Genomic DNA, 27,004 nt, shown 5'->3' on the forward strand with positions numbered 1-27,004 from the left:
TATAATGCTATTATAGCAGGAGGAGGAGCTATATTTAAATACACATGGGGAAGAACTCATTGTCAGAGACAGATACATATTTAATTACTGTAAGGAAAAAAAACTCTACAAACTTGGATATACCATGGGGTTGACTTTATCCAAATTGGGATTTAAATTCAGTCTGAAAAGAACTGAGCAGTGCTGTTAAAATGCTTGCCTCTTAGGGGATAGTGCTTATGCATTCTGGAGGCCTGTCTGATTTAAAGAGGCATTTACAGCAGATGGAAAGGCATAAGACATTTAAATTTTGCCCTTTGGAAATACTCTATGTTTATTATGGGACATTTTTCTTTCCTTGGGTCTTTGGTGGAGTGTGCTGTTGTTTCTGAGCTGGATTCTCTTGTTGTAACATCTTTGGCAAAGAGCTAAAGCCTTCCATTATATATTCAGGCCCCTCTAAGTATCAAATTCTTTCCCTTAACTACATGTGTCCTCTACACTGATCCAAGATGTAGCTTGGCAAAATATGGTGAAAAATGAACATAGGTGTTCACTCGTTTATTCAATTACCATTGACTTTCTAGAAATCAAGATTTTTACGAGAGCTGCAAATAGAGAAGTTGAATTAACTCTTGCTCTCAAAGAATTTATGGCCTCGGGGAGGTAGGCCCAGTCTTAAACTAGTAATTATGTCTTTAAGGTCTTTGCACGTATGCTGTAACACTGGATTTAAAACAAGTTTGTGTCAGAAGCAATTCTGTGCTCACAAACTGTCTCTCAGGCACAAGATCCCTGATATTATCATGTTTCTCAAAAGCCATACTTTTCTAAATGCAACACATTTAGGATTCATGGTTTTGCTCTGTAATAACCTTTCAATTTCTTCTTGAGAATTTAAAGATAATATTGCTGTGTAAGACTTCCCTGGAGAGCTAGCAGAGCTCATCTGACTTACATTGAACTCCCTCTTCCCTGTATATACTGTTATACCTCTGAACTTAATAGACTTGAGTATTAACCCCTTATGCCACTTGTCAGGGTTTATTAGCATGTGGCTAACTCACGTGGGTCAGCCAACCTTACCTGTGCTTCATCTTCTGAATAATAGGTACAGGTATAGATTCTTACAGGGTTCCAACACTGTTTCAAAGTAGTGAGTGAAGCCAGGCGATGCCACATCAAATACAAGTTCTGACATAAGTGTAAAATATGATTTTTGCCATGTGGGGTAAGAAAATTCACACAACTTGTGTCTGAGATATATAACTTTTGAAGTCACACTCATATAAAGTGCTGGCTTTGCCATGTAGAAGGTCTTGTGTGGTTTAGGATAGTTTATTTAATATTGCTGGGCTTTAATTTCCTTATCAATAAAACAGAATACTTAGGACTTTCCCTGCAGAGATGGGGAAACCTATTTTTGCCAAGGGCCATTTGGACATTTATAACATCATTACAGGCTATGCACAACGATCAATACAAGCAGATGGGCCCTGGGAAGCCAACAAGGGACATATATGCCTGTCCTGACATGTACCAAATTATTTTGAGGGCTTTATTTGGCCTGTGGGGCAGATGTTTCCCAAATCTTTTAGGACTGATAATGAAAATGGAGATAGGAATGATGTTGTTCTATAGAGGAACCAATGTTTATGTTCCTCCCACCCCATGTATACTTCTATTGTATCTCCAGAGTACTTAATATATATGTGGTATGAATGGTATATAATATGTGTATATGTATACATATATGCAATATTTCCTATAAGATTTATAGAAAGGTAGGTATATGTTCATGGTTTCACATTTGAATGTGACTTAATTTTTACCTCCAAGTAACTACCTTGTATCTTAAATACATATCACCAAGTCTACAACACTATCTTCCTGTGATTCATTTAAGAAAGAGAAATGAGCTGTTTGAATGGAAACCAATAAGCAGTTCATTTGAAAATGAATGATGCATTCAATAACTGTCTTTGTGAATTTGCCTCTATGCTGTGAAATAACCAATTTGTCTTATTTTTATCTTTGAGTTAATACTTGTTTGGGCTTCCTGGAGCTGTGGAGCATGGGAAATTGCACCTTATCTGTGGCAAATCTCACTGGAAGTTTTGAGTAACAGTTGGCTTCGTCTTCTCAGGAGAGAACCTTGCTTGAACACTTTGGTCTTTGACAGTTGAATGTGTTCTACTGCAGTGCCCACGTGCACCCAGGAGTGCCACCTGATATATGGTGTTAGACTGAGCTCTTGCTTCAGTGCGCTTGCACTAGGCCCCACCTCTTCTTGCCCCAGTTGACTGGACCTCTGAAGATATGTTAGTAGATCTGGGAGCTCACTTCCTCAAACATATGCCCTCAAACATAGTCCAGATCTAGCCAGAACTTTCCATGCTGAAGCGGTAGAGGGCAGATGGGGAAGATGCAGTGTGGTAGGGCAAGAAGCAGTATGTATACACGGGAAATCTGGGGATGGAGGAGGGGCGTGGCATTAGTGCTAAAGCAGGAAGTACTGAAGGGTAGCCCTGTTGTTTGTTAGACATCCAGCTTGGAGATATTCTCACTGATTCCAAAGTCAGTTTGGCCCACTTGTTAACACAGAGAGGTTATTTGCTGGGCTAAGCATGGTGGCACATACCTGTAATCCCACTAATTAGAAGTGAAGACATGAAGATTGAGGACCCAGGCTGGTCCAGGCAAAGGCTGCAGACCCTGTCTGAGGAAAGAAATTAAAAGCAAGAGAACTGAAGATGCGATTCAAAGAGTGGAATGTTTCCCTGGAAAGTTCAAGGCTATGAGTTCAATCCCTAATATGCCCCCCCACCCCCCGACCCCACCATCAAAAATCAAAACACAAAAAAACAAAAAAGGGAATACCACCTGAGATGTATCTTCATTAAAATGCAATGAAAACTAGCAGGACTCATCCTTTGGGACCACTAGAGCTGCAAGGAGCCTGAAATTCTGTGTTGCTGACCATATGCTCTCCTGAAGTGGTCTGGTTTTAGGAAAATCCTGTTACCAGGGACTAACCAGAAACATTCTATTGAATGCTGTTGGGACCTGCTCTGTCTCCTTCACCAGACAGCAGAGTAGCTAGGAGGATGCTGGCTGGATTTTCTTCATTCCCCAGTGGAAATCCTGAGACAAAGTCCGGTTAGGGGATGTCACACAGTGGAAGGAGAGGTGTCTTTCAAAGGGGCCATGGGTTTCAGACTCACCAGTCCCTCACCCTTTAGTTTTTGAGGCAGCGTCTAGCTATGTACCCCAGGCTGGCCTCACACCCTCCTGCCTTTGCCTCTCTCTGACTCTGAAAGCAAAGGCACAACACACGAATACTTGGAGTATTGTTAGCCTCCTCTCTTAGCATGCTTTGCACCACTTAACTAGTTTGCATCCAGAGACTTCCAATGTCCCTGGAGGGCTCCTGGCTGAAACTGATCTGCACTAGCTTTCTAGTCCTCTGACTAGAAACCTGATCTCAGAAAGAAATGAACATGGCTGAGCACTTATTGCCATTTGTAGCTTTCGTGTCGTGGTGTTGGACCACCGTCTGTTTTCAGCAGAATGGCCTTTGAGAAGAACATTAGACGAGAATGTTCCTCAAGTGGGTAATGGTCACCGTGAGGTGGGAAAGCAGGTAGAACTCCTGCTCGCCTCACCCGCTGTGTGTTCCAAGTACCTTTGTTCTTAATGCCCTGGTTATTTATAGTGGTCTAATGAGTGCTGTTGTCCAAGAGGAAGTGTTTTCCCCAGGGTGGGAGACATACAAACAAACTATGGAGCTTTGGCAAGAGAAGGTTGGCTCTTGCTTTCTTTCCTGGTTGGAAACCTTTATAATTGGTCATCCAATGCACTGTGGGTTGTAGAACAATATTACAAGGAAAGATGGAAATTTACTAAATGGGTCTGAATTCTCTTGGGATTTAAGCCTTAACATGATTTTTTTTTTCAAATGTGCATCCTTTGAATATGTTTATGTGGGGGGATAAGTATTCACTAAATGCTTCAGAGAGCAGGTAGCGTGTTGTGCTTTTGTGAGGTATTATTTCTTCCTGGCTAATACATAATTGGAAGAGCCCTGTGGCTACAGGGAGGAAAGAAGATGGAGACATCTAGCTGCAGTTCTGGCCATGAGCTGGCCAGGCCTGTTATGGAACCTTGTGGAGGTCTCTTCATGGTAAAACAGAGAGGAGAGGAATTAATCTTGTTTGGGGATAGTTAATCAGGCACTGTTTGTGTCAGAGCTTAGAAACGAGGCTCCTGCTGTCCATTTGTGAGTAGCCATGCGAACATGGTGTTACTCCCTTTTATAATACAAAAATTGTCCTTTTCTTACTGAAACCCAACCAAGACTGTAAAATGAAGCAGAAGAGAAATGGCGGAGAGAGGAGGGTAAAGACAAGTAGATGGGTTAAATTTAATGGAAGTATTATATATCCATGGATAGAAAGAGCATTGAGACATCCTTGCAAATAGCAGTTAATTTATACTAATAAAAATCTAAAATAATGGGGGCTGGGAAGGTGGCTCAGTGGTAGAGCGCTTGCCTTGCATGCATGAGGCCCTGGGTTTGATTCCTTAGCACCACATAAGCAGAAAAAGCCAGAAGGAGCACTGTGGCTCAAGTGGTAGAGGACAAGCTTTGAGCTGAAGAGCTGAGGGACAGCACCCAGGCCCTGAGTTCAGGCCCCATGACCCAAAATAAATAAATATAAATAAATAAATAAATAAATAAATAAATAAATAAATAAATAAATAAATAATGTAATGAAATAAAAGTCAAATTATACCTTGAAAAAAGTTCCTTTTTAATTTAAACAGGTTATTTAGGTTACTGTTACTGTTTCATCTTTACTGAAATTACAGAAGATTTATTAGAAGTTGTGTTTGGACCTTCTAATGCTTTCTATTCTCTCATTCAATTTGTGCTAGTGATTTCTCTAGAGATGTGGGCCTAAAGACCAAGTAATAAGTCCACTTTACAAAAATTGATCAACTGTATATCCTACAGAATTAAGAAAACCAGTGGAAGGGTTGAAGGGGACAGGTAAGAATGTTGAAAGGAAGGACATAGATCAAGATAATCACAATAATATAAAAATGGTACGTTTTCAATGTGATACTACCTCTCCTCATGCATCCCTCCTGCAGACAGCTTAGTGCTACAAGAACCTCCCTTGCCTTTTCTTCCCCCTCTCTCTTTTACTCTTTTATTTGGCTGCTTCTTCCATTCAGATTCACTCTTCCTTGAGGTCTGAGCCTGCAGGAAAGCAAACTTTTTTCTTTCCTTTTTAAAAAACCATTTCCTGCATTCCTCTCCATTAAGTTTGATGAGGTCTGATTTCAAAACTGCTTCATTCACAGTTTTCTCTTTGCTAAGGATGCCGGATAAAGACAGGCTGTTTAGAGAAAACCTGCAGTCTTTTCTCCTCATTGTGAAAGGCTAAGGCCTCTAAGCTGGGACCAGACAGCTTGGCGCCAGGATCCTCAGAGCTCTAACTAGTGAATATTCAGAAAAGCAATTTGTTTGTTCCTTGAGATTCAGAGCTGGCTGCCCTGGGAGCTGGGTATAGAGTGAAAGGGACCTGGAGGGAGGGGAGACCCCACTGTGGAAGAACCTTAGGAATTGTGACTGCTTAGGATTTGAATTTTGTTCACCATGAGCTCCAGGTTTCATTATTCTTCTAATGAGTGCTTGGGCAGAAACCAAGAATACAGGGTTTAAGACGTAACAACGTCAACAACAAATAAAATCAACTCGACAGTACAGAAAAAGATGTTCAATTGAGGAATGTCTCCCAGAGTCAATAATGACTGTTTTTAAGAAATACCTACAGAAATTCCACCTTCCCAAACAGCCTCTCTCTCTGTCTGTCTCTTTATCTCTCTCATTATTGTGTGCAGTTTTATATTTGGAGGTGCAACAAGACCATTTGCTTGCCACAAATGTGAAATGAGGAGACTTTATTTGTCATAGAAAATGTTTATGAAGGATTTGTCTGTGTGGTTTGTTATTTTTCTGTACAGTGGTTGAAAATTGAAGTTTCTGTAGAGGCCTGGCAAGGCCACTGAAATAGCTACTCTGAGACAGAATTTCTTACGTCCACGTTTCCCTGTGAAATAGGAAAAGCTTAAGCAGTTTGCCTGAACACTTCTATTTGGCCTTCGATGAGCACATGAGATGTTGACTGAACATTCACTGTTTGCAATTCCAGTCACGAACATCAGGATCTTCAGCTCAAAGTTTGCTTTCTTTGTGGGAATGGCTCCTTTAAAAGTGTTTGGAAATGTTAATTGAAATATTTTTCTAATACGTGTGTGCACAGTTCATAAGAACATGAGGCTTTGACCCATGACTGCGTATTTGTTTGGCTCAGAATGCCAGAGCACTTTTATTTTATTTTTTTTACGCTTCAGCACCTGAATTGCTCTTGGGAAATAGCTCTTATTGCTTGCTGTCAGAGCAACCTACGTTGCTTTTTGTCCTTGCAAGTTCAAGTCTCAGAGTCCGCCTCTCAGGCTGATGTGCTAGATAGCTTGTGCTCCTGTATCCACTGGGATGGAGTTTTAGTTTCCCAAAATGGAAACTTGAGCCCAATTTGCTGGTTAAGGAGCAGCGCAGAACTCACTGCCATGGGAGATGGAGCTGGGTAGAAATGGATCTGTGTGTGTGTGAGTGTGTGTGTGTGTGTGTGTGTGTGAGAGAGAGAGTGTGTGTGTGTGTGTGTGTGTGTGTGTGTGTGTGTGTGTGTGTGTGTGTGTGTGTTTGTGCCCTAGTTTTGGGGCTTGCACTCAGGTCCTGGGCACAGTCCCTGTACTTACTTTACTCAGAGCTAAATCTCTACTACTTGAGCCACAAATCCCATTCTGGCTTTTTTTTCGTAGTTTATTGGAGATAAGAGTCTTCTGTACTTAACTACCTGAGCTGGCTTTGAACTGTGATCCTCAGATCTCAGCCTCCTGAGTAGCTAGGATTATAGGCACGAGCCACCAGCGCCTGGCTTATTTTTATTTTTTTTATTATTGTCTTTAAGTAGTTGTACAAAGAAGTTGCCATTTAACCAGTTTATGAATACAATATAGCTTGATCAGTGCTACCACTTTCAACATTCTCCCCTCCCCTCCCTCTTTCTTCTTAAGTTTGTAGGATGTACATTGGATTCTTGTCTGCATTTTACCCCTTTTCTCCTCTCCATCCCCACCGACCCCATTTCAGTACCGACTTCCTGATACTTTCTTTTTCTGAACTTTGATTTTTTTGGCTTTTTAAGGAATGACACTATTTGAGATCTCCTTTAACCTACTATATTTCAGTTAATACACGTATATACACTTCCATGCCACCCAGCGTATTTACTTATAATTTTATAAGCTAAATCTAGCTTCCACATATTAGGGAAAACATCCTTTGTTTCCCTGGGCCTGACTTACTTCACTTAGCATAGTTTTCTCCAAGTCTTTCCATTTCTGTATAAATGGTACATACCAGCTTTTTTTTTTTAATATTATTTTATTTTATTTGAGAACATACTGTACAGAGGGGCTACAATTACATGGGCAGGATAATGCATACATTTCTTACCAAGCATTGCAGCCTCCTCCTTTGTTTACCCTTCACCTCCCTTCCCAGCCTCCCCCCTCCCCCCACCCAATTATATCCCCCTCCCCCCCCACCCATACCAGCTTTTTTTGAATGGATTTTGACACATGGCTCCATCTGAGAGCCTGGAAGACAGTGGCTCAGCTGGCTCATTCCCCAAGGGCTTGCTGCTGTAGAATTCCTAAAGCAAAGTCCTGGATCTGCTGCAGTGCCTGAGCCTTGGACAGCAATAGGAGCACGGACTCTCCATTTTGTTCTTTACCTATGTCTGCATTGCTGATTTATTTTAACATTCTTTTTCTTTCCCTTTCAGGTAAAGAATACATTTTTTTGACAATGTATGCCCTTCCCTTGCTCTCTCCCAGTTTCCCCTCTCATTCCCATCAACACGTTTGTACAGTTCATTTTCAACATAACATCTACTGAGTACCACTGGCTGATTTTTTAAAAAATGAACAATATTTAACTCAGAAGAAAACCCCACAAAACACCTAACCAATGCATTTTTAAGGAAGAATTGTACAAGTGGGCTCACACAGTAGAACCTGCCCAGTTTGATTTCTGTGGATCTTTTTTGTGTGGTTATTAAAACTATTTTCAGAGATATAGTTTCAGTCATAGATACTTTAGCTTTCTTTAGCTTTCTCTTGGTTAGAAAGTCCATCCTTTGAGTGTTAAAGAAGAGACATAATTATAATGAGACTGAAATAGACAGGGTGCTTTAATGAGGAAGTATAGTCTTGGTGAGGGGAATATGAGTTCTTCAGTTGGCACAGACTTTTCATTTAAATTTTAATGTTCTAAACCTCACTCTCCCTAAAATGGTATGAACAGTAATTTGGAATTCAAGAAGATAATGCTAGTCAGGTGACTGGCCCCATAGTATGTTCAATAAGTGAAAAATGAGGGTAATTTACTTTCTAGTGCACTGTGTACCAGATAGTCAATAATTATTTCTTAATTTCATTCTCTACAAGTCCATATGCACAACTTTAGAAAATAATAGCTTTATTGAGATGTTATTTGCATACCCCAAAATTCACCCTTTTAATGTATACACTTTTTTTTTTTTGGGTCCGGTCATGGGGCCTGAACTCTGGGACTGGGCGCTGTCCCTCAGCTCTTCAGCTCAAGGCTAGCACTCTACCACTTGAGCCACAGCACCACTTCCAGCTTTTTTCTTTTTGTTTATGTGGTGCTGAGGAATCGAACCCAGGGCCTCATGCATTGCAAGGCAAGCGCTCTACCACTGAGCCATCTTCCCAGCCCCTAATGTATACACTTTTAAAAATACATTCACAATCATATAATTATGGTCCCAATCAAAGTCATGATCTGTTTCTGTGTTATTTTTTTAGAGAAAATTAACGTATGTGAAACTATGTAACCTGTGTGTATTTGTATGTGAGCTTCCATACAAATTCAGATTTAACTCATCTTATTATTGACTTAGCACTTTTCCTTAGGGAGATCACTTTCCATTGACGGATGCAGTTCTACCTCAAGCTTCTTCAGAGCTGCATAGTCTTCCACAGTAGTCTTGTTTTTATTCCAGTTGGGCCCTTGTGGTAGATATTCCAGTTGTTGTACTTTCTTTTCTATTACAAATATTGCTATAATGAATACCTTTGTATATCCATTATCTCTTACATAGAAGTATAAGAAGAAGTTAAATTTCTACAAGTAGACCTTCTGGGTCAAAAGATAGATGGTTTTGGGGGGAAAGATTGTGCCAAATTTCCCCCATGGTGGTTGTGGGTACCACATCCCCTAGACCTAGCAGCATTTCAGTTCAGACTGAATATAAAGAACAGAACAGTGTGACTTCTCGCCCCCCCCCACTCCCCATAATTGGTCTATTTTTATCCTGTGGAGAATGTGACTCATAACTCCTAGGGTTTGGTTTGCTTCTGGTCAGAGCCAAGTCTCAGTCCACCATGAGTAAGCAGATGAAATGATATTACGGGTTTTTAGGTTAGCGTCTCTCCATGTTTGCCCATCGTGCTTACCTTGGAAAAGCATTGCTTTGAATCGCTTACAGTCTGCATTCAGATGCATCCGCAATGAACTTCAGGTCTGGTTTTGAAGAGTCCAGACTAAAACTACTAGCTGAGGATGCCTTGACATTGTTTGGGAGAGTTTGGAGTAAAATCGACCATAAGTAGCACCCTCAAAAATATAGTGACATTACAGAGACAACTGCTCACCCACTCCCTGGCGCTGCTTCCTTCCTTCACAGAGAACCTGAACGGGGACATGGCCCCGGGCCCCTTTGCAGACGGTGGAAGTGAGTCTTCGGCTCCCTATTTGCTTCTCTTGGAGACAAAGTCCCTGGGGGAGTTGGGTTTTAATTAGTTTCTGGTGGAAGGGCTCCCACTTTCTTCCAATCTTTTCTAAAAGCAAAGGCAATTCCAGCATGAGTTTTCAGGGACAAGTTTCTGGGAAAGCACCAATGGGGTTTCTGTGCTTTCCTCTGGCTCCACCGACCGTGTTGTTTATTCTTCAGGTTGGCCCCTCTGCTTGGGTAGTGGAGTTCTGTGGGTTCCTTATCAGGCAATGACTACATTAGGGCAGTGCCTGCTGCCCCTCATGGAACCGAGTCAAGGAGAGATGGTTGAACAGAACTAAGGGTCTAGTTTAGGGTGGAAGGAGTCTCGATGCTCTGTCTGCAGGCTCTCATACAGTCCACCAATGGCACATGTATTTACTGAATACCTGTACTGTGTGGCCAGTACTGGGGATGGTTTCGGGGTGGAGAGAATGAGGGAATACTCTCCAATGTAGCAAAAGCAGCATTTTTTAGATGCTTACTGTGATCCAGACATTGGCCTGCATGGCTTTCATTGGAGTAATGCTTTTGATCCTGTCTAGAGCTACTGAACACTATTGCAATCATTATGGGAAGGATAGAGAGGCCAAATAACCACATAGCAAGTGCCTTTTGGAGTCAATATTTGAAAGTAGGCCCTTGGGTTCCTGGGGCGACGCCCTTGGCTTGCACTACGTATGGTTCTCTGTCTGCTCTGCCTGGCTGTTGAGATGGGAGCATCAGATAGAAAGTAGTAGGAGAGGTTCCTTGGGAGCTTCCACATACACGAAAGACAAGAAGGCAGGCGGGTAGCACAGGCTTGCTTGCAGGTGTGAGAGAGACATGATGGTTTCTAAAACAAAGGCGGCTGGTGGCGGGGAAGGCTGTGGGTGGGTCTGGCCCTTAGGCCGGCAGGCTTGCATGAGGGCATGAGGCTTCACGCCGTGGGATGGTGGCTGTTCTGCCGTGATTCCTCCCTCCCCATCGATCCTCCCCATACCACTTGTTTTCCATGCCTGCCGGTTTGGCAACAACTTTTCTAGCCAGGCTTAAGTTTGGGCCAGATGCCAGGAGTCTTTGAGAACTGCAGCTCGAGTGGCATTACTTTGGAGCTTTTATCCAAACCCTTTAGCTCAGAACTAATAACTGCCATCCAAGTTTAAAAGGTCTTGGGACTTTTGATTATTTTCTCCGGGGACAGTAAGCCTGTCTCAGCTTGCAAAACAAGTTAGTGTCTCCGTGGATCTGACCTCAGTGTAGTCTCCGCATTATCTGGACCAGTCATCTTGAAGTTGGCCGTCTGACACAACAAACCCTTGATTTTTATGTGTCTCCCCAAGTAGGATTAAGTTTCATCCAATTATTCCTGTTATATATAAGGCTTTAATTGTGAGAAGACTCCTTTTAGTCTTTCCTTCTTTTTGCACATCGTATGATTTTATTTGGAGGAAACCTTCAAGACTCCACCAAAAGACTGTTGGAACTGATCAATAAATACATCAGTGCAGCAAGATACAGAGCAGCCAGGTAAATGCTACAGGGTACAATGTAGCATTGTGATATCACAGGCTACAATATCACAGGCTACAAGTGTTGCAGGATACCATGTAGCAGGGTGTAATCTAGCAAGGTATACTATGAAGGTATTGATGATTAGTAATATTTAAACCTCTGTCTCACTCCAAGCTTACTATTTTTAGATTTTGGCTGTACATTTCTTTCTTTTCAATATATGATACTAAAAATAATGTTCTTAGGATGTTTAGAACATTGTTAATTGTTTGCTTGATTATTACTTTTTTTTCCAAAGAAAGGTGAACAATAAAAGATCAAAATTGTGTTTCTCTTGCAATTGCATTTCAGAGAAAATCTGTGCCCCAAATGCTGGTTGGTAACAGTTTTCAAGAAGCTGTGTGTGGGCACACCAGCCATCTATACCCTGTTGGAGGAGTGTCTCCCTTTCAGCTCTATTGCTGAAGACTTAGTAAATTTAGTCCCTGAAGGATGGATTAAATAATGGCAGCATGGTTTATAAAACCACTGTTTATAAAACACCACTGTTCCCTAATCAAACCTCAGGGATTTGAGCTCAGTGGGGGAGGGTCTGTGGGGAGAGAGCCTTGATTTCAGATGCTCACTCTGCAGTGTATTGAATTTGTGGCCTTGTTGCTAACTCTGAGTCTTAGGTGCTTTTTCCCTACCCCTAATCTCTACAGAGGGGATATTATAAGGTTCTAATTCACACAACTAGTGACATTTAAATGGGAAAGTATCTGTGAAAGAAAATGAGTGACTGTGATTCAGGATACAGTAAGGATTCTAAAGGAGGAGGAGGAGAAGGAGATCACAAATAGTTAATGTGCTGATGGCATTTAATTACTCCCATCCTCCTAAAAACACAAGCATAAACAAATAACAATAATAATCCCACAAAAGCACCTTGCAGAAGCTGAGTGTATCATATCCCTTCACAGCAAGAATAGATTTTGAAAACATGTTTCTTTCCTATAAATGGTCCACAAAATTCTGCAAGTTTCCTGTCTGACCACCCAGGTTTTCTTCTCTTCTATTCTAGGTTAAAAATATTTGACTACCTGCCTTTTATTCTTCACCCTTCCACCCTTCCCTGGCAACATCTGGACCTTAGGGTCTCCTCTGCCTCACGCCCTCTTAAACAGTGCTTTCTCAAGCATGGGATTCATTTCTCTTCCTTTCTTTGAGAGTGACATTCTCATTGTCTGTACTGAGCCCTCTCACAGACGGTTTTTGCTAAGTGTTGCTGCAGGATGTTGGAATGCTTCTGTTGGAAATCCTTCCAACCATTGCTTTCAGAAGAGCCATTGTAAACAAAAACTTCCCTAACTTGTGATTTTAATTTTTTTTGCCACAGCAAATAGATTTTTTCCCTCTAATTTGGTCAGAGCCTGTTTCTACTTAGAAGAATACATTTGCTCTGGTGTATATGGAAATTTATTCATCTTGAGGTTGTGTGGTTTTAGAACAAAACCCACTGATGTTTGAAAATATCTATGCAATAAATAGTCAACATCAGGGTGACCACTTTATGAAAGGCTCTCTCCATGATATTAAAAAAAGTGGCATGCTGGCGAATGAGCCTTTAAGGGAAAATTGTGGTATATAATTATCTAGAATAATGTTTGTTTAAAAAACAGTGTCTCCAGTGTCTCTCAGTATGATTGAATCATTGTATCATATGTAGCTAAGCCCACATTTTCTCTCTCCTCCCCCCACTGTGTGTCTTTCTTGTTATGAAATTCCAGGTCCATTCTAGATTTCTTGGATATTGAAAACCATACTTTTTGAGTCTTTTGGGCTGTCCTTATTTGTTATTTTGTCTACTCATCCATTATAAATGAAAGATGGGAGAATATTGTAGTTTTTTAGGCCTTGAGGATTTGCCATCCTTAAGAGAAAATAAAGACAAAAAATGGGGCTGTGAAGGTGGCTCAGTGGTAGAGCGCTTGCCTTGCATGCCTGAGGCCCTGGGTTCGATTCCTCAGCACCACATAAGCAAAAAGAAAAAAGCTGGAAGTGGGGCTGTGGCTCAAGTGGTAGAGCACTAGCCTTGAGCTGAAGAGCTGAGGGACAGTGCCCAGGCCCAGAGTTCAGGCCCCACGACCGGACCAAAAAAAAAAAAAAGACAAAAAATAAGAAGGCAGACGATAATACACAGAATTTCAGACACTGGTGTTACATCAATAAGGGAGGGCTGGGGAGCTTTTGATACGGGGGTCGGGGTTGGGAGATTTTTCTGAGAAGCGGTGTGGTGGGAGGCCGGAGGTTGGAGATCAGAGGAGAGATCATGAAGGGACTCAGTCATCTCTGTAATCTTGTCCTGGGAATTTATGGGTCCCATTCAGTCTGACTTGGGACCTGACCATGTGGGGTGTAGAATTAGTAGTTAATTCAGCAGATGTTTGTGTCCTTTCAGGAAGAGTAAGGAGACGCACAGTTCTGTCACTGTAGATCCAGGACATTGTGCATAAACCGAGACCAAGAGATCTCTGGAAGGTGGAGACATGATCAGGTGATTATTTTTTACTCCCCACACAGGGAGGTGAAGACATCAGAAACCCAATACAAATATTGCCACTAGCTGATAAACAGTTCTCTCTCTCTCTCTCTCTCTCTCTCTCTCTCTCTCTCTCTCTCTCTCTCTCTCTCTCTCTCCCTCCCTCCCTCCCTCCCTCTCCAAAGGTTCAGGAAATGGAGCAGGCTAGCAAGATAGAAAGCTAAGGTCATGACTTTTCTACTCCCTCCAATGCTACAGAAAACACCACAGCCCAAGCCTTACCCATGAAAGCCAGGCGAGGGCCTAGCCTTCCACTCTGTGAGACTGCAGTGAGTTTCATGGGTTTGCTACCAGTGTGGGGCCTAGGTCCTTCGGGAGCTCTGGGACTCACCCTGGCCTCTTCATGATGGTGTTCATGAAGACAACCTGGGGTCTGGACTTCCCACCCACCTATCCCAGAGTGAGAGGCTGTCTCTGCCCCTCTCTGGGCTGTGTGAGAGGAGGCCCATGGTCATCGTCTCGCCGCCCTCAGGGTGGAATCAGTGAGGATGGGAGCAGGTGCGTCTTCTTCCCCTACCCAGCAAGTAAGCGTCACTGATTCTGAGGGAGGGAGGACCCAGATTTCTACAGCACTAATGATGAAGCACACTCTCGTCCTCTGCTGTTGTAGCAGCACTGAAGTATCCAGCAAAACTAATATAATTAAGATCCAGACTCTTGTAACACAAGACTGCAGTTCCTAGGTTTTAACAAAAACATACTTAAACCAAGAATGAGGAAGGTCTGTGTGTGTGTGTGTGTGTGTGTGTGTGTGTGCGCGCGCGCGTGTGACAGTCCTCGGGCTTGAACTCAGAGCCTAGGCACTGTCCCTGAGTGTCTTTTGCTCAAGGCTAGCGCTCTACCATTTGAATCACAACACCACTTCCAGCCTTTCCTGTTTATGTGGAACTGAGGAATCGAACTCAGGGCTTCATGCATGTGAGGCAAGCACTCTACCACCAAGCTACATTCCCAGTTCTGCGGAAGGTCTTAACAGATGCCAGCACTAAGAAGACAGATGATAAAGATATCTGACAAAGACATACAAAAGGAACCAAAGTTTAAAAATCTCAGGAAAGTACAAATTGTCATAAAGAAAATAAAACTGGCATCAAAAGGTTTGAATTAAAAGGTTCACTAACTGGAAAGCTAGTGGAGGGGCTCAAAAACACAGAGGAGTAGGCAGAAGAAAGTAAAGAAAATAAAAATAATCCAGCTGAAACAAAGGACAAGAATAGACTGAAAAACAGTTCACAGAATTTGAGAAACCAGGGGGACTGCAATAAAAAAAATCCAATGTTGATGTGATGGTGTCCCAGAAGGGTGGGGGTGACGGGGTGAGGAGGTGGGGGGGGCGGCGGAGGTGGGGTGGCTGTAAAGAATTGGCAGAAGGAAATTCATCCTTCAAATGTTAATCAAAAAGAATTATGGACCCAGAGTCTCAGATCTCACAAAAATATCCTCCAGGAATAAAGAGAAAATTAAGATATTGTCAAGAAAAAGAAGATAAGCATACCACCAGCAGATCTGTCTTAAAGCAATAATTAATGGAATATTTCTAAACAGAGAAGGAAGTGATACCTGAAAGAACCTAGCAACAGGAAGAGAGAACTCTAAGCAGAAACATCTAGGTGGATACATTTCCCCTTAAAGTTCTGTAATTTATCTCTGAAGGTTGCAGCAACAGTGACAACAGTGAGAGTAAATATTTAAGGTGATTTATGAAAAAGTGAAGGATTAAAGGGGGTAAGGTTTGCCCCAGAGGGAAAGGTTGGATTTACATAGCAAAGTCTGTGTCTGACTGCAGAATAGAAACTTATTCATAAAGGCAGAATTTGAAACAACCCAAATGTTTTCCACTGAGTGAGCAGATAGCGAGCTGAGACACATTGATAACATGGTCTAGCACCACCTGTATAGATGGGCACAGCCCACATGTGTAGACTGTGTGATTATTTCATGCAATGTCCAAATTATTTCCTGAAATGTCCAAAGGCTATAACAAGAGAACAGGTCGGTGGTTTCCAGTGAACTGGCATTGTGAGGCATCTAGGAAGTGGTTTTTGCCATTAAGGGTCTTTGGTAACAGAGCTGTTCTGTGTCTTCTCTATAACAACATCTATATGAATCTGGACCTGGACTTTGTCCCTGAGCTTGTTGCTCAAGGCTAGCACTCTACCACTTGAGCTGCAATTCCACTTCTAGCTTTTTCTAAGCAGTTTATTGGAGTTAAGAATCTCATGGACTTTCTTCCCTGAGCTGGCTTTGAACTGAGACCCTCAGATCTTACCCTCCTAAGTAGCTAGGATTACAGGCTTGAGCTACTGGTGCCCAGCTTGCAGGATCTTTCCATGGTATTTTCTACAAGTGCATGAGAATCTATCATTATCTTCCATGATAAAGGTTAATTAAAAGGTGAAAACCATTTACATTTTGTGCTTTCTCTTCTGTCTCCTCCAGAAGAATAAGCTAATAATGAGGCTAGGGATAGGAATTAGCCTGGTGGAGCCTGGTGGAGACTGTGTTGTACAGAATGGGTCATTCGAAGCAGCTTATGACAAGCTGTGATTTGACTGTTTATGTAAGAATGAACCTAGCCATGATGAATGAAGTTAGGACAGGTCAGTATAGCTGCCTGTTTGCTTCTTATATTCATGAGAACTGAGGAATGGTTGTCATAAGGGTGGTATGTTATATAGCAATAGCTAACTTGCAAAAACTCCACCTCAGACCTTGTCAACTTTGCTCTGACCAGGGACAGACCTTCCTAGGTGTCCTGAGAATGGTTTGAACAGCTTATAGCAAATAGTGTTTCTATAAAGTCTTTAAAAATAACATGAGTATCTCCATCTCTGTGGTTCTAGGTACCCAACCCAGGGCCTTGTACCCACTAGAAAAGCATTCTATGTTATTGCTTTGCCTACACCAAAATCTGAATGTGTACTAGGACACAGAATTGTAAGGAAAGGGTGTGGTGTTGAGTAACTCCTGCAGAATCAGAAGCAGATAATGCATGAGGTCTTGCTAGAGGGGGCATGTCCCCATGAAAGCACAGGTATTCCTCTAGAATTGTGTGTGTGTGGTGGGGGGATATTAGGTAGACTATAATTTTGCTTATTTTACTTATTTGAATGAGGATTGCTGCATATGTCCTGGAGGAGAAGCATTCAAAAGCAGGGCGAACTTCCTTCCTTTGTATATTTAACAGTTTGCCAGTAGCATTTTCTATGGTTATAAGCATTATGCTTTTCCAGCCTTGTTTTTAATGGTGGGTATTTCCGCTTACATATATGCCATGATGAATTGGAGTCATCTCCGGAACATTAGGGTATTTCCAGTTGTTACCCCAGAAGCCTTGTTCTCTCATGTTTGTGCACTTCCTTCATTCTTTCCCCAGGGGGATTTCCTACAAGTATCATTTCTGGATCAACGTGGAAACATCCATTCTGCTTCCAGAAGGGCCGTGCTAATTCACTTTGCCATTAGTAAAGGGTTGTCATAGCTAATTTATTGCCTGTGGGTGCCTCCAAAGTATTTTAAGTTCTCTTTATACATATTTTATTTTATGATTAATTATCTCATTTTGCTGGTGTTTTTCTGTTGCAGTGAATTTTAAATGTACCTGGTTACCCATGGGCGCATTCTTCTCTAAATGAGTATTTCTTTCCTTATACAATGAAAGGCTTGCACAAATGATAGGCATGGAATCATGTTGTTTACTCATTAAAAGTATGTTCCTTCCCCCATTATAAAATACATGATTCTGACCCAGCTCATTATTTAGGAGAATCAGGGTTGGCATCAGTCTGCAAATTAAGATTTAAAGATGTACAAAGCTCCCTTTCGTATTCTTCATATACCAACTTCTGAAATCCTGTTATGGGAGAGTCATTAAATAGAACAGGAACTTTTTAACCCTCCTATGTGCATTGTAGCAGTGCAGAGACTGAAAATCAACAGCTGTCAGGATGGAGAGATAGTTGTTGGGTTTGCTTCTCTTTCTTGGTTGTCCTTGGCTAAAGCCTCTTCCTTTGACTTCCAGATTGCATCAACCAGCTGGAGTTTTTGGGGGCAGTGGCAGTGGATTGTGGCATTCCATTAGCCTCCACGTGCAGAGGAGCCTCAGTCTGGGATATGGGAGTGGCGTATACCAAATGGGGGAGTCAGGTGCTCATGAAGAAGTGACTGGTCAGCTCTCTCCTGGTGGCGGACTGCACAATGCCGTGGGAGTCAGTGAACCTGCACATCTACTGGTTTGCTGCTACTGAAACTTAGGAAGCCCACGAGACTTGCGTTAGACACACAAGGGAAGCCAGGGAAAATCGAGAAGTTGCATAGGATGCTGCTCATGTAGTAGGAAATGCTTAAGCAGGCTTGGGTTTTTTGACTTCTGTCAAAATTACCCAATATGTTGTCTCTTAAAAAAAAAGGTAGTATGAAATCCTTTTCAGAACAAACACTTTTTCATACTGCCAGGATAGCTTAGAGTCCTGGATTTATTTCCTAAGACCTTAGATTCAGAAATACTTCCTTAAAATCCTACCACTGTGGTTGAATGCTTGGGGCCAGCGGACTTCAAATCACAAATGCAAATGCCTCTCAGAAATAGATTTGCCACAAAGTGGTTGTCCAGACGAAAGAACATATGGTTACAACTAGATGTCTCCTTTTAGATTATGATAAGCATGAAAATAAACTTCCTACAGATGGCCTGACTCTCAGCATGAGTTTCTACATCTCTGGGACTTTAACTTCTCTGGAAAATCCTGGAGTAATGGTTCAGGGCTGTTTTCCCTGAGATGGGGAAACCGAATCAAACTGTCCTCTAGCTTTAGAACCCCTAGTAAGATGTTGATTCTTGTTAATGATCTGTCCAGTCACCTGAAGACAGAGGTAAAACTAGGGCTTGGCCTTGTAGGATGTTTGAGAAGATTCAGTGAAATAAAAGTACCCAGAGGACTCAGCATTTCAGTATTACAAACAGAGAAAGAACTCAGCCAATGTTCACCACTCCATTTGTCTTGAGGAGCTGGTGAAAACAGAACCTGTGAATTAGGTTAATTCTACACCGCATGGCTGAAGTTCTCTTTCCGGTCTGAGGTCAGTGCTCTAGAGGGGACAGGAATGCTGGTAAAGAGGAAAGCATTTTCAATGTATCTTTTTACCCCCATGCGCACGTTAACTTAATTAATACGCATGTTAACTTCCTACAATATGATCACGAATAAGACGTAACTCTATCTCAAGGCGGGAGATGGGATGCTCAGGTCTCTGGAATACTGGGTGGTGGTGTATTGCCTGAGGAACAGTGGCAGCCACTTTGTCAACTGAGGGGAATAGAAATTTGGTGGAAGGGATTGAAAGGTCTCCAACATTTTCATATAACAGGTAAAATCTCAGCGTGGGTGGAGATGAGACCATATAGAATGGCCATGAGACACGCTCACCCCTCGGTTTCTCCTAGGAGGGACTTGCCACACAGGTTTTTATGTTTATTTTTTGTTGATTGTGGGGCTTGAACTCAGCACCTGGACATTTTTTTTTGTTTTTTGTTTTTTGTTTTGTTTTTTAACTCAAGGCTGGTGCTCTACCACTTTGAGCCACAGTGCCACTTCTTGTTTTATGGTGGTTAATCGATAAAAATCTCATGGACTTTCCTGCCTGGGCTGGCTTTGAACCATGATCTTCAGATCTCAGCCTCCTGAGTGGCTAGGATTACAGGTGTGAGCCACCAGCATCTGACAGGTTTTTATGTTTATTGAAGGTAACCAGAGTTAAGTAATAGGAAGTTCTATTATAGATCAGACATTCCTAAACCAAGAACAAGTCTGGCCCAGACCGAACAACAAAAACAACAACCAAAAAATCCCTGTTTTAAAAAAACATTTGCTTAATTTTGCAAATGAAGTTTTATTGGAAGATAGCCATGCACATTCATTTGCATATATTCTGTGGCTGCCTTCATGCCCCTCAGAGGTAAGCATATTTACTTCCTAACCTTTCATGAGAGGTATTTGTTGATGTGCTAAAAATTGAAAACCATCAACTGTCCACCAACTTTTGTCTTACTTCCAAGCATATTATTTCATTTCGGCAAGAATTTTGTAGCCACACTTGTTTTCAGTTCTGTGATCTTTGTAACTCTGCATGCATTGTCCAGAAGGATATTCGAGAGAAAGTTGATGGGAATACAGCAAAGAAATGTGGGCACCCTTGAATGGTTATATGTAAAAGTCTGCCTGTCAGTGGAAACTATTAATTGAAAGGGATTGTTTTCAAATTGTCACCCTTTGAAACAATGCTGGTGTTAATCCAACGAGTCTCCATGCTGGCATGGGTCCTGAGTGAGTCCTCTGGGTGGCTTCTTCTAATTCTACTGAGCTGTTTGGGATACAAAAGTTAGAAGGCCTTTTCTGTGTTCATAGGACCAAGTGGTCCAACGATGGGATACTGGGCATTTATGGCATCCCAACAAATTTTATTTGTCCTTTAGTGTGTGGTCTCTGTCTCAAGATGACATTGGATGCTGCTCTGGCTCAACTGCTACCACATTCCCCTGCTGGGACCCCCTCTGTCAGAAGGCTCCATGGTGAAACCTTTGAAACGTTTATGGGCAGTCTCAAGTGGGAGGTACGGCACAGCTTGCAAGGGCTCCATGAATATTTACAGATACCCTGGGAGCAAGCTAAAGAGCAAGTTTGTGTGGCCTTCCCATGACATTGATTCTGTAGACCTAGTATAATCTCCAGTAGTGTGCAAGTAACTCAAATGAGTCTGGACCACACTCTGAGAGTCACTGATGTATATTAGGGATGACAGAATGAAAGAAGGATCTTGATTGCACAAACCATTCTCCGCTTCTGTCCTGTCCATGTGGCTCCCGTGTGTATATTCCAAGTTGACATCCGGAACCATCTTTTCATCAGTCCACTTTGAACCTTCCTTATCTCCTGATGAGCGAGCAGGTTTTAATTTATTTCAGTGACTTTGCAGCAAGAATGCACACATGTGAATTTCTTTGGTAGTATTTTTGCCTTTATTTGACTTGAATGTTGTACTGTCGTCCTTACTGCTCAGTGAAAAGAGCAACAAACCGGATTTTCCCAAACTTAATAGCCATGGGCCCAAATGGAAATCCTGAGACACACTGAAATTGAGGAATCGTTCGTTTGCTTTCCGCAGTCTTTGGAAATAAGCCAGGCAAGTCCTGGTTCAACAGAGAAGAAAATGAACAGATTAGAAGGAAAAATGAGAAAAGCTCTTACTTAAATGTAGATCTGAAAATTGAGGCATAATTAGAAATTTAAAGTATTTTTCTTAGCGAACCTAGTGGACCTATTATATTTTGCACACCTGCAGAACATTTAGTTTCTGAGCACATTCTCGGGGGCTTTTACAAAAGCCAATAATAGCCTGATAGCAAAGCCTCACTCCCATACTTTTTCTGACTGTCAGTCATTCCACTGTAATTACAGTCCTCGGGTGCTAGGACAGGTTTCAGGGAGCCAGTGAACTCATCTGTTCTTCAGACACAAGCAGGCTGTTGATAAGACTCTTTTCCAGCCGTAACACTGAGAATGCTAATTTTCATGGATGAATTCATGAAGAGGATTTTGTGCTCGAATTCTTCTCAATGGCGCTTGAACGACTTGCTTTCCTAAAGTTAGTTAATCAGATGGGTAATTAGATTATGATCTGATGGGGGATAAAAGAGAACTAAAGGACTATAGAAGGATGTAGATAACAGTTATTAGATTGGGTAGTGATCTGAAGATCTTGATTAAGCACCTGTACCTCCTTTCACTGGTAATAATTAGACATTTTATTTTTGAGAGAATTGTAGATTCAGTTGTAGGAATGATTATGTAAGTTTCCTACCCCCATTTCCTAGTTTCTCTGATAGAAAAAATCTTCCAAAAACATAGGACAATGTCATAAACAAGATATTGACATGTATACAGTTAATATGCAATGATTCACCACCAAAAGAACCCTCACACTAACCCTTTAAAGTGATACCCTGCTCCCTTCACCCTTACCCTCCCCATCCCTAACTATTACCCATCAGCTGATTTGTCCCTACTCAGATAGCAATCCTGAGTAGGTGAGGAACAGTTCCTGTAATGTTGGGTCTTTGAGTCTAACCACTTAAGACCTGGGTTGGCACCTTCTGAGGCTTCCAGCTCCAAGGCCTGAGAATGAGAAGCTTATGACTCCAGGGTCTAGAAGCCAGAGACTTACAGCCCTAGGTACTCAGGTCTGAGGCTTAGTGTTCAGCCCTCAGAAGCTATGTAATGCTCCACTTTGAATCAACTGGAACCACCAGCATCAGCTAGGGTTTCGGCTTCCAGGCTTTAGCTGTCCAGACTCATGTTTCTGACAGTGGCTGGTATGACAGCTCTAGAGCCTCGGCTGGGGTCATCACTCCTGACCCCCAGTGGGGGGGGTCACTGGGAAGCTCCCAGGAACTCTTTCAGCAATGGAATCTCATAGAATTCCTCCCTCAGCTTCCACAGGCTTCTACTGCCCGTCATGGTCATCTCTGCTGCTTCTGCTCCCAGCTGCTCTCTCCCTCTTGTTGCTGTTTCCACCCTGATTCCTCTTGGCTATCTCATCATCATGCTCTGATAATGAAAAAGACCAAAGGCCAGAAAAGACAACTTAGGAGAAACCTTTGAAAGGCCCTCACGTTGCAATTCCAGTGTGTGATCCAGCCTGTTGTCTCCAGACTGTGGAATAGTCTGCTTGTATCACCTGAGGGGAAGAGGGCGGCATGGGTGTTAATACCAGTCAATCACAGGCTTTCTGCAGAGTCCCAGGGGAAGAGGCTCCCACTCTGACCTGAAAGGAAATGGCTGTTAGAGTCCACGGAGGCCTGTGATGGCAGAAAGTCCTGTGCAAGTCCTGTCTGAGACCGTTGTGCCTGGAATGGCGCCTTCTGGAGCAGGCGGTGTGCTTTGGCAGCAAGCGGTTCTGGTTGCTGTGTAGCTTCCTCAAGGCATGTGCAGGAAGAGCTGGATCTCAGAATTAGGGATTGCAACAGAAGAAAGAAATGAAAGGTCTAACAATCTGGTGCCCTACTGCATACCCATGATGCAGTCTGCTCCCAACCTTGCCCCTCCTTCTGACAGTAATTCTGGAGTCTCTGGGTTGAATTTCCTAAGCAAGTCTCTGGGTTCTGTTGATCTCTTGGCTACTTCAGCATCATTTAGGAGTGTCATGTGATACACAGGGTCTGGCTCATTCTAGGAAGTGGGCAGTGTGATCTTCAGTGTATCCTTGAGCCTGTTATATTCAGATTTAGCTATATTTGAATCCTGAGCATGTGTCAGGAATATTTATGTCATTTGTACTGATTTGGGACTTTTCTCTCCAAGATTTGTTTTTTTCCTGAAATGTACCTAGTGATAACTTATATCAAGACAGGAAGGCATTTGACTATAATGTGTTTAGAGGACTATGAATAATTTGTTATTTAGTAATTTAAATTTATTAATAATTTATTAATTTTTTATAACATAGCTGTAATCATATTCGAAGGCATATTGTGTGAACAAAAACTAAGTGTCCTCAGTTCAGAATAGTCATGGAGACTTTCCTTCATTTATTTATTTATTATCTTTATTTCTTATAATTATATTTTTTATTATCTCTAAATAGTTGTACAAAGGAGTTACAATTTAACAAATCCGTTTTGAGTAGAGTGCATCTTGATTGATGTTGCCCCTTTCATCACATGCCCCTTCACTCCCAAACCCAAACCCTCCCCTCAGTTTCCTTAATTCTGTAGGATATTCACTGAATATTGTGACTTTACTCCTTCCCCCCAGTAGCTGTCTAGACCATATAGTTTGACCATTGAGGGAACATTTTTAAAACTTTGTTTTCTTTTCTGAAGTGACATCGTATTTCTGGCTTGTGACTCATGTACTGATGAAAACAACAAAAAGTAAGGATTTAAATATGACGACTGTTAGTCACCATTGAGCCAGTGGCGGTGCTGACCTGTCTTTGCATTTCCTTCCAGATCTATCAGCGATGCTGGTTAGTATTCAAGAAAGCGTCAAGCAAGGGTCCAAAAAGACTGGAGAAATTTTCTGATGAACGGGCTGCATACTTTAGGTGTTACCACAAGGTAAGACTTCACTGTTATAGCACTCAACAAATTGGTTTTCCAAAGGTGGTTTGAACTCATTTCATCTGAAAAATTGTCTGAATTATTTACCAAGGTCTTCATAATGCTTTTTCATCAACAAAATCTCCCTAAAAACATCCACTTGCTATTTGTTTTAAACAATTGACTGATGTAAAGCTGTTCTTGTAGTTTTCAACTTGATAGTGTTCTTCTTCTGTAAGACTTCTTCCTGTTGTAATAGAAATTTTCTCTCCTCCCTTCCTTCTTCTCTTATGTCCCTTTTCCTCCCTCCCACCTTCCCTCCCTTCCTCCTTTCCTTTCTCTCTTCTCCAAATTGTTCCTCCCCCTCTTTTTCTTCTTCTCCTCCTTCCCTCCTTCCTTCCCTCCTTCCTTCCTTCCTTCCTTCCTCCCTTCCTTCCTTCCTTTCTTCCTGCTGCCTTCCTGCCTTCCTGCCTTCCTGCCTGCCTTCCTTCCTTCCTTCCTTCCTTCCTTCCTTCCTTCCTTCCTTCCTTCCTTCCATCCTTCCTTCCTTCTCCCTCCCTCCCTCTCTCCCTCCCTCTTCCCTTCCCTTCCCTTCCTTTCATACTGACATTTGAACTCAGTGCCTAATGTTCACCTTTAGTTTTTTTTCTAAACAGGAAACAACAAGTGTGTCCATAGGACTAGAGCATTGTGTTGGTGCTCTAGCTCTTGAGCCACACCTCCACTTCCAACCTTTTGCTGACTAATAAGAGATGAGAGTCTCAGGGATTTGACTTTTGTGGCTGGCTTAGATCTCTGCATTCTAAGTAACTAAGATTACAGTTGTGAGCCATCAGCAATGAAATGTTGTTTCTATAGTAGACTCTGCTCCAAGCACTCATGTTCCTTGAATGAGGGACTGGATCTTGTTGTCACTAGTAAGGTCTTGGATGCAGGATAGATACATTTAACATTCGAGTATGGGGGGGCAAGATACAGGGAGAAGATTGGTGATTGGAGGAAAAGGAGGAAGTCCCACCTACTAGATGGTTCCTGTAAGTCTGATGAACAAATTAAATTCAGGCTTGTGATTTGTTTTGTTGTTTGTTTGTTTTTGTTTTTTGGTTTTGGTAGTGAGACTTCAGCACCAGATACAGTAACTAGGAGTTTAAAATGAATCACTCAGGAGTGCCCTTTCCTGTCTCCATGTTTTTGTTCTTTCTCTTTAGTGATTAGTCCTGTGGACACACTTCTTGTTTCCTGTTTTATCCCTCTCCCACCCCGACCTGTGATCCATGAGAGAGGACAGGACTGTATTTGGTATTGGAGTCTGAACTCCAGTTTTTACTCCCTTTAGCCAGGTGTCCTATTACCTGAGCTATACCATCAGCCCTTTATCCTGTAATTTGTTTTTAGATAAGGTTTCATGCCTTTGCCTGGGCCAGCCTCGAACTACCCTCCTACCTTTGCCTCATAAGTACCTGTAAGCATGTACTACCATGCCTGGCCTAAGACAGGGATTTTTTTTTTTCTTGTATGTGTAGATGGGAAGAACACTACTGATAACGAGTAGGAAAATATACACTTTGTATAGTACTGATTTAAATAGATACATTATAGATATCAGAATGATCTATTTTTATTTAGCTTAGCAGATGAAATCTGTATTTGAGACATTTAAAAACAACAACAAAAAGGAATTGTGATTTGGATAATGCAAGATGGCCAACCATGAAGGCAGAAAAGTCCAGGACGGGGGCGGAGGGAGGGAAGGGGGCGTTTAGGAGATTCAGTTATAAAAACGACAGTGGATTGAAATGTGCCTTGAATGCAGAAAAGGAAGGAGGTTGAGGTCAATCTCGCCCTGTTTCAGATTTCTACCTGCTGCCTTTGGAATTTAATGTGCAGGTCTTTGGGGAACATGGTAAGCCACATTCTCTTTCATCTGTAATAATCGTTAACCAAAGTTCAAAGCATTAGAGCTGAGGAATTATCCACATGAAGCTTCCAAGCCCCTGATGAGTTACTGGGGCCCATTCATCTTCTTTACTTGTTCAGATCTGATGCATTTACTATTAATCACTTGAGGGCATACGCAAAGCTGGAGGACTTCTGAGGTATCCTTTTTGTTTTCAAATCTAAATGCAGTTTAATTTATGAAACTTGATAATAAAATACTTGAGACATAAGTAGCACACTGTGACCAAATTTCAAACGCTGTCCTAACATAAGTAAGGCAATTTTCTGGAATAAATGAGGAAATGTGCAGTGTGATATTTGGCTAACATAGAAATGATATCCTGGTGTATGTGTACACTGGTCTGGCAGGAAATCCCTAGTATTTCTGAGAGTACATTTCATAATTTAACATATTATCTTAAATATGCCACTGTTGTATTTCTGAATCTTTTAAAGATTCCTCATATAAGAAGTTGACTGTTGGATTTTGTAATTTGGCACATTCTTCCTGGAGAATGCAGCTAGAAGTGTTGTCATTAAATAATTGGAAACCAAATATATGAATAATGCACACGCAGCACAATTGATTTTTCATTTTGTTACATCGACCACGAAGCACCCTGAGCTGTCAGAGATGGCTGTGAATTTGATGAACTGTAATTGCAACAACATTAAGACCCCAGCGACTTTACATACAGTGCCTGGCCTTCTTGTTAAATACGAAACTCCACATTTTTATTCAGGAAAGAGAATTGCTCACATTAACCAGAGGGGCTGAAGGTTTCCTTGCCCAGCTTTATGTCTTTGGGATGAGTCGCCATTGGGACAAAGACACATCGCTGTGTCTCTGCCTCCCAGTCACTCTCCTTGATCTTCCTTGGGTCTGTTCATCCCTCAGGATTCACGTCCTCAATTCCCTGGTCCCATGGAAAGCTGTAATTGGCCTCATGGTGATGACAGGCCTTGTCTACTGGTACTTACTTA

General features: G+C 41.9%; 1 protein-coding gene across 1 annotated transcript in view; it reads left to right on the top strand.

The window, feature by feature from the left end:
* Positions 1-27,004, top strand: part of Dok5 (docking protein 5) — a 111,151-nt gene that overhangs the window by 25,572 nt on the left and 58,575 nt on the right. The window contains exon 2 of the mRNA XM_069990032.1: positions 23,993-24,100. Coding sequence (XP_069846133.1) covers positions 23,993-24,100 — 108 coding nt within the window. The remainder of the gene's footprint in view (positions 1-23,992; positions 24,101-27,004) is intronic.

Source organism: Dipodomys merriami, unplaced genomic scaffold, assembly GCF_024711535.1.
Source record: "Dipodomys merriami isolate MVZ:Mamm:240054 unplaced genomic scaffold, mDipMer1.0.p SCAF_39, whole genome shotgun sequence".
In the NCBI taxonomy this organism is placed as follows: Eukaryota; Metazoa; Chordata; class Mammalia; order Rodentia; family Heteromyidae; genus Dipodomys; species Dipodomys merriami.